The sequence below is a fragment of the Clupea harengus genome, chromosome 1 (assembly GCF_900700415.2).
Source record: "Clupea harengus chromosome 1, Ch_v2.0.2, whole genome shotgun sequence".
Lineage (NCBI taxonomy): Eukaryota > Metazoa > Chordata > Actinopteri > Clupeiformes > Clupeidae > Clupea > Clupea harengus.
In genome coordinates this window covers 27,221,436-27,229,604 of record NC_045152.1, presented here as the reverse complement: position 1 = coordinate 27,229,604, position 8,169 = coordinate 27,221,436, and the positions used below count along the sequence as shown (strand labels likewise).

The window sequence follows — 8,169 nt, the reverse complement described above, 5'->3', positions numbered from 1 at the left end:
TTCAACAAGCCGTTTAAGTAGCAAATAAAATGCAATATGGATAACTATATACACACTACTATAATTCTATGGTATAATCCCATTTTTTTATTTACTCTGCAGCTTAGTTCTTGAATAGTCAGTATTAAGACGTGCATGAAAGTTTTAGTATCAGGATGGATGAGAGGGCGCCCTCAACAGGTTGTAAGAAGTACTACACAGTCGCCTCATGAAAGTGTGACATCAAAGATGCAAAGAGATCCTTCGCCCACACCAGTGCAAAGATCATGACGGGGGTGTGGAGCTAGTATATATAAGAGCACCCATCAGAGCAGTATATAACTATACACTCTTCAGCAGTTCTGCCTTGTTGCAAAGAAGAAACTTCATTGACGAGAAAGAAAGACTGTTGTACTTCTGTTTACTTCAAATCTCCTCCACGCTTCTTCGAAGGTAAGATTTTGATTTTAAAACAAAATTAGGATGATATAATGCATAGATAACTTACTTGACTCAAAAGTCTAACCCAAAAAATGTCAGTGCATACAGTTGCAAAAACATGTTTTTTCTCTTTTTTCCTTTGATTTCATTCTTTCTTATTAGGATATTCTATTTCTGCCTCCAATTGTCTGCCCGTAATCAGTCTGGGGAAAAGGTTTCTGGTGGCCATGAAGTCGGCATACCTCTTGTTGTTGGCAGCTGTGGCGGTGTGTAACTTCACAGTAAATCAAGCACAAAGTATCCCAAGCGAAGCGGACCTGGAGGAGCGCCCAACGCTAAGGGACATCCTGCAGCGTGTCGAAAGTCTCCTCATTCGCTCCATTATCAGGAAAATCGAGGAAGAGGACAGTGAAAATGGTAAGAAACACTTTCTCGCTTTCTAATAAAATATCTGCACGTACCTGTAAGACATTATAGATGCTACAGCATATGCGCAACAATGCAGATGTTCTGAAAGTGTCTAAAAATATTTGATAAGCTAGTATCTCTTGATTTAATAGCGAAATTGCAAAAATACTATTGATATGTGAGATATTCAACTTATATAGACCAAGAAATGATTGAAACTCATTGAGGTGACACTTTTTAGCCTACATTCAAACATGACAACATGATATGTAGCCTTAATCTTTCTATATAAAATCTAGGATATGTATTGCCCTTTATTGCACATCGAGAACCATCATTTTGGTTTGGTTTATTACAAAACGTTTTGAAACACCTTTGTATTCCTATATTTTGTGTCTCAGATCTGTCGTCACCCCAACTTAACTGGCTAGAGAAGCGACAGCATCCAGGGAAACGTCAACATCCAGGAAAGCGCGAAGACGACGACTACGAAGACTACACAGATGTGCAGAAAAGACAGCATCCAGGAAAGCGAGAGGATGCCTCGGACGAGTCGCTAGAGATTCAGAGAAGGCAGCACCCAGGGAAGCGCCTCATCTTGAATCAGTTCGCTGAAAACCCGGCCGCCCAAAGCGCTCTCTTAAACGAACTTTCTAAACGGCAGCACCCGGGGAAACGCTACCTGATGACGTACAACAAGCGGCAGCATCCTGGCAGACGCGAAATAGATGAGAGTGAGCTGGACACTGCCGGACTATTGGATCTGGAGAATCTTCAGTATTCTGGGAAAAAGTATTTAGACGGCACGATCCCGGATATAAGCGTGAGCGGCGGTCCTTGCGACGTTCAGGACCCTGCTACCTGCAGTAAAGCCAGTCTACTGTTGGGGCTGCTGGATAACGTGTCCAAACCTCGCCTTGAGGAGAAGAGACAGCATCCCGGGAAAAGGCTGGCAATAGAAGATGATGTAACGGAACAGGAATGAAGTAGAGTATTGAATGATGGAACGCGTGAATAGAGTGTAAAGAAGTAACAAAGAGTTATACCAATAAAGATTATTTAATAATTGTTAATCATGCGCATTATTTATGAAATGGCACACGATATATGATATATTTTTGAAATGTTACTTTTCTGGAAATTATCTTTGGAGAATAATTCAAAGAAGACTTTGATCCAATTTAGAGTAAGGGCCAATTAAGCTACTTAATGCCTTTTTGTGAGTGCAGCTAGCAGACACCATAACAGGCTATTTATTTTTTAATTATTGAACTGTCTGGAGTACAGTCCGTGAGATGAGGTTTCCATATGTAGATCTCCTAAATGCTTTCTAACTCTGTCAGTTGCTCCTATGGGTTGCTGCCACACAAATACAGGAGTTTATTTCGTTGTCATTCGTCTCTGCCACATGTTGCATGTTGAGCTTTCATCGGCTCAAACTGTCTTCATACTTTTGTGTGAAATACAAGTGATGTCCCATGCAAACAAAACGGGTCGATTATTACTTTGTACACGAAATCATGTTGAGTTGTAAATGCTTAGAAGGAATGCAGCAGAGATGGATATGCCTCTCTCCTTCACGAAATAAGGGTAGGTAGCCTACACGTTTTGAAATTAAATGTTTTAGATCTAAGTGTATCTTTAAGCCGACTGACGCGCGAAAAACTGAGTTCAGTAATCACTTGCTAACTTTTGTCCTTTTATGTTTAAATATGGGATCGTGCAGTATTTAATTAGGAACTTGACCTTTATATCGTCATGCGCTTTGATAAACATGGGATTGGTGAGTATTTGAGCGCCGTAGACAATGAAGACGGATCAATACGTAACCCGCAATTAAGATGCCTTTCCCCTCTGCGTTCCTTACAGCAAGTCAATACCTGGAAGGTATCGTGGGAGCCAATCCTTCGCTTAATTACAACAGTTTCATCAATGCATCAATGCTAAACACTGGATCAATTGGATCAATCAAAAGTTTCACCGAGTTAGCTATGTGTCGTCAGCGAACAATTAGACATTGCATGGAATCAAGGTTCATAGGACAAATAAAACACCAATACGAGTAAATAGGCTACTCGAGTTACATCGACCCACCTTTTACTGCTCTCTAATCAAACGTCGAAAAAAGTAGGGGGACGCAGGGATGTGTATGACATGCACGGCCAATTAACAAGCTACCAAGGGAAGATATCTCATTATACACATGAAAATGTGGCCTCTGAACATAATAGCATATTCAGTTGCGTGAACACTCTTACTCAATAACAGAGGTGGAAAGGACTCTTCGCAAAGCTTATAGACTGCATATGGTCTGCACTGTATATGCATAATTTAGTTTTATAAATACAAGTTGTTTAAACGATACAAAATATATAGTCATGAAACCATTTCATCACGTACTGGCTTTAAAAAAAAACTCTTTATACATTATCCACATACAAATTCGCTCGAAAAATGATGATACCAAGCGTTCAGCACTATTCCGCTCTTTGCAATGTTTGAGTATCAGATTTAATTTAGATTTCAGTTTGTAGCTAAGAAGTCCTCAGAGTGCATAAAAGTTAATGTGAAACCGGCTATTCCTAAATTGCCGACCATGAAGGCAGTCTATAATTTTTTGTAAAAAAGAGACCAGTTCCTTTTCTTATTTAGTTTAATCAAATCCTACAGAGTATGTGATATACACGTTCCATTCCATAACAGGTAGGGTAGCCAAAATCATAGAAAGTTATAAAGACAGATGAAAAGATAATACACTTCCCATGGTTAATTAGTAATAAAGGAAAATCAAAATAGGGATTGAAAAACAGCATTATGAATGCAGGTCTTTTCCTGGAAAGTATTGCCTCAGTCTAATAAAACAGATTTGATCCATGTAGTTTGTTGAAAAGACTTAAATGATGTATATTAGATTTGTTTTTTAGAATAACATTCAAATGGACAAATTCATTTTGAGAGAGCTAAAAAGGGACAGTGAAACACCATGCCTTTCAACATGAGTATTATTCTGCGTTTGAGTTTGTAGGGGTTTGAAGAATGTGAAAATATTTCTGAAACCCTGTTTTTCGTCTTCTCCTTTTGCGGCATAGCCAAAGGACACAATGGTTTGCCTTTTTGTCAGAGAAGGAAATGATAATCTGGTGATGAGGTTAAACTGGAGCAGGCATGCAAAGGTATTCATGCAAAATGCATTCAAGAGAGTGTTAAAAGGATGGAGGTGATAAAGGTTTTGTTTTGATTAGTAGCATGTTGAACCCAGTAGTGAACTTCAACTATAATCGAAGCGAATTGTAATAATGTGAAAATAATTTGAAATAATGTCAAAATGTTTAAAATACAAAAAAGAAAGCAAAAGGTGTTTTATTAAATGTTGTAGCACAAAAAAAACAAGCAGGGGGTGGAGCCTAAAGGCAGATTTATGGTCGTCCGTTTACGGAGACACGGAGAGCCCTCTCCGTCGTGGCAAACCCTCTCCGAGCACCTCTCCGTGGCCTCACGTGCACCTCCCAAATGTTTTACCTATCCGTCTCTGTCTATCCGTCAATACATTACCTATGCCGATGTGGTAGGGTGATCCCTGCTAATTAGTAGCTCCACCCATACCTTTCCCGTGTCTCTACCAGCCTGGGCCTATTTAAACACGCAGGTGTTTGCAGTTACATCGTCTGCAGCCCAGAGTAGTGTTGGAACGTTGTCTGCTGGTTGAGCTCGTGGGAAAAAGATTGCTTGTGTGGCGTGCGTCTAGTTCGTGGAAGTCATTAGCGACTAGGAGTTGGATGTTGGATTCATCACGTTCCATAACCAGCTCTTATCTAGGACCGGTGAGTGCCGTTGGTGAGCGCTATTTAGTATTGTGGGAAATAAGCGTGGGTTAATGGTTGCTTGTTCTCTGGTGCAGTATAGGTGGAGGTGTATGGACTGTTACGGTCTCCTGGCACTAGAACTAACATACAGCGTTACAGGTATGTTGCTGCAAAGGGTGGGTACATAATTACGTAAAATCTCTGCATTAGTTATAGTCTGACCCTTTGTTACAGAGGCTTGTTGGCTGCTGCTTTGCTGCGTTTGTCTGCTACCACCTGGTGCTGCGTTCTGACGACGCAACGCTGCTTTATTTGTGGGCTGCTTGTTGCTACACTGCTTGGCTCCACTGCTTGGGTTCACTGCCTGACTGTCACCGCCTGGTTAATCCAACGGAGCTACCCGACGAACTAAACATCTGACGTGCTCCAGGCAGGCTGTATGGTGCAGTTGTGGCGTGTCTGCTGTGTGTTCTGTGTATTGTATGCTTGTGGTGTGTAAGTGCGTGGGCGAGTCCGACCGTCAATAAACTTGTCTCGTTCGTATGATCATATGAATCACTGTACTGTTTGACTAACCACACTGTCGGAGAAATTTTAGTTTATTTATTTTGTGTTATCCCGGAGTGATAAGTGTGCTAGGGCCTTGCTGAGTTTTCCTGCCATTATTATTATAGTTTGATGTTTGGTTTTACACCCAAGGATTGTTTTTGGTGATTTGATTTGGCCGCACTGATTTATTTATCATTTGATTTTGGGTTGGATCATATAATTTGCTGTGCTTGTGTGTTTTGTTTCTGTTTTCTCTTTTTGGTTAGGTTAAACTCAGTAGGCCATGGATGCTTAGCTCCTGAACGGTCTGCACATCAAAGCCCTCCTATCAGTACCAGTGCATGTGTAACTGTTTTCCTTTTAAACTTTGATCAAATAAAACCATATGCTTTTGTGGAAACTCTCATCTCTGTCTGTCATTCGGTTGACTGGCCTGTATTACGACTAGTTCAGCCATAGCTTGGCTTTAAGTGGGGCTGCACAGGTGTGTAGAGCAGGCTGGTGAGAGGCCTAACCACTGTGCAGTCAGCCCACCACACCAACATTAGATAGCTGGCTCAGACACCTCGCAAATCCCCTCAGACGTATTTTTGTTACAATAACGGGATTTTTACATTGGACAGTATCTATTTCTCGGTAATTTAAAATTTAAGCAAAAAAAGTCAAACAAACAACTTTTAGGTACAAATACGACCATCTTTGGAGTTTGGTCCGGCATCTTTTTTTTTGGAGCTTCGCGCTCTTTAGACGTGAGCATAAACACGATCTGATTGGCTAGCGCCTGTGCTGTCGTATTTGCATGAAAGGCAATTTGATTGGCTGATGCATGCGTTGCCTCTCGAAAAGTTGAAACATTTTCGACTCTTGCCGCAAGCAACGCATGCAACACAACGCAACGGAACCCAACAGAGCCACAATTCAGTTCGGCAATGGATGACGTCACCCCATTCAAAGTGAACGGGGATCCGTCAACGTTGACAGATCAACGCATTCCAACGCAATTGTCTGAGCTTGGCGTAACGGCTGACTCACACCTTTGCATTGGAATGCGTTGATCCGTCAACCCCATGCGCCAGACTCCTCCTCCGTCATCCGTTGGATCAACGCATTGTAACGCAATAGTCTGAGTGAAGCATAACTTAGCAGTCACTGAGTTAGTATAGTGATGCCCAGTATAGACTTGTCAGGTGTGGCGCAACACAACGATGCAGGGAACTGATTCTGATCAGAGAGTGAACATGTTCCCAAACATTCACAATATTAAGTTCTGTGATGGCTGTCTCGACTGATTTGAAAGGTCATTCAACTGCTTGAAATGTTTAAAGACATACCTGAGAAATAGTATGACAGAGACTGATGGAGATCATTTGCAAACACTGTTAATTACTTAAGAATGTATGAATCATGTACTTATGTAAGCAGGAACATGGCTTTTCTGTGTTTCTGCGTGTGTGTAACTTAGAATATTAGGTGCCACTTAGTCTGCATATGTACAAGAGCATGTTTAGACCAGAAGTGATCGAAGAAGTCGAACTGTGCTTCTTCCGATCTTGCAAAACTTCCATCCTTGCCTCGGACGTCAGAAATCCACCACGTGGTTATCTCTGCTGAACGCTAAACTTCTGTCTATATAAACCTTGTGCGATGTGTTTATGATTGCTTCACTTTCAGCCTTGTGCTGGGAGTGAGCCCGATTGCAATTGTTGTTTGTCTAATAAATATACTTATATGCAGCTCCGGAGTCCTGAGGTAACTAGGGTGAATTTTCACCTAACAGAGACATTTGGCTCTGTTAACAGGATTGAAGAGTCCATCTTTTATTGTTAGGCTGAGTTTCATTATTTTAACAAGAGCGTGTAAAACCAGTAGGTTACTGTTGGTGCACATAATGATTTAGCTACCTGGAAAGCATTTGTTAGCCCTCTGTCATTGGGTTCAGTGATAGCAAGTTAGCTAGCTAGCATCTAAGTGATCTAAAATAGAAAGAAACAAAAACAAACGGCTGAGTTTATTAACTTAAAACTGCGGCAAAATGAGAGCCAAATCATGTTTTGCTGGAACAGTCCTTTACTGTAAACTACCATAACATAAGTTATATAGTAAGATAATGTTCCAATCAACCGATTTCTTTTCAAACGTGGCTTGTTTCACGGTGCATTTGTGATAGTTGCCCTAAATATAAACCTAGGTCATTGTTGTGTGTCCATAAAGTCTTAATCCATGGCAAAATGAGCCCTTACTTCCTGCTGTAAACCACATTACCTGCTATAAACCAGCAATGACTTCCGTGAAAATATTACACCCTGGGGAGTGTGAGAGATTATTCCATCATTTGTGAGCAAAGATGAATGACTCTGCCAGTGTCTCTCCTCCTGTCAGGTAGGTAGAATTTAAAAACAAATCCTAATCACCCCACCCATAGGGCTACATTGTGATCAAAGCAAAAGCACATTTTCATACCCCCTTTGTTGGTAGCTGTTTTCCCTGTACTGTTTACTTAACCTCAAGCACAACTGGGCTCCAGTTCAAGTTTTCTAATGTTTCACAAAGTTTAATTTCTAGATTAGGGCTGGAGCCATTACAGAGTCTATCTGGTTCCCATGCATGTACCTTTCACATGAAACACATTTATTTTGACTGACTGACTGACTGACGTTTTTTTTATTCGACTGATATTTTATCTGATTTTAAAGGCATCCGGAATCATTTGTTCATCAGGATATCAGAGTAATTTTCAGCTGTGAGTTGTCCCAAAGCTGCAACATCTGAAACTATACAGTGAAACTAAAGGCACATTTTATCAAAGAACATTGTACTTGCTATTAGCCAGGATAATTCTTGCTGCATTGTTTCCCTTTGCTATTTTTTTTCTACTATTATTTTTATTTTTTTAAATCTGATTTACTTCTTACTCTTTTAAGGGTTGAGGCTAGCAGAATGGGACAAAGCTGCTTTAAAAAAATACTGAATGCATCAGTATATACTATAG

At 40.6% G+C, this 8,169-nt stretch overlaps 1 protein-coding gene across 1 annotated transcript; it reads left to right on the top strand.

Moving 5' to 3' along the window:
- The first annotated feature begins 314 nt into the window (after positions 1–314).
- On the top strand, positions 315–1,901 carry trh (thyrotropin-releasing hormone). The gene is made up of 3 exons (XM_012838750.3): positions 315–432; positions 583–837; positions 1,230–1,901. The coding sequence occupies exons 2-3, from the start codon at positions 648–650 to the stop codon at positions 1,811–1,813; spliced, it is 774 nt and encodes a 257-aa protein (XP_012694204.2). The 5' UTR covers positions 315–432; positions 583–647; the 3' UTR covers positions 1,814–1,901.
- The last annotated feature ends 6,268 nt before the right edge of the window (positions 1,902–8,169 follow it).

Coding starts and splice junctions, on each gene's coding strand:
- trh (XM_012838750.3), top strand. CDS start 648: ATGAAGTCGGCATACCTCTTGTTGTTGGCAGCTGTGGCGGTGTGTAAC. Junction 838..1,229: donor GGAAGAGGACAGTGAAAATG/GTAAGAAACACT, acceptor TTTGTGTCTCAG/ATCTGTCGTCACCCCAACTT.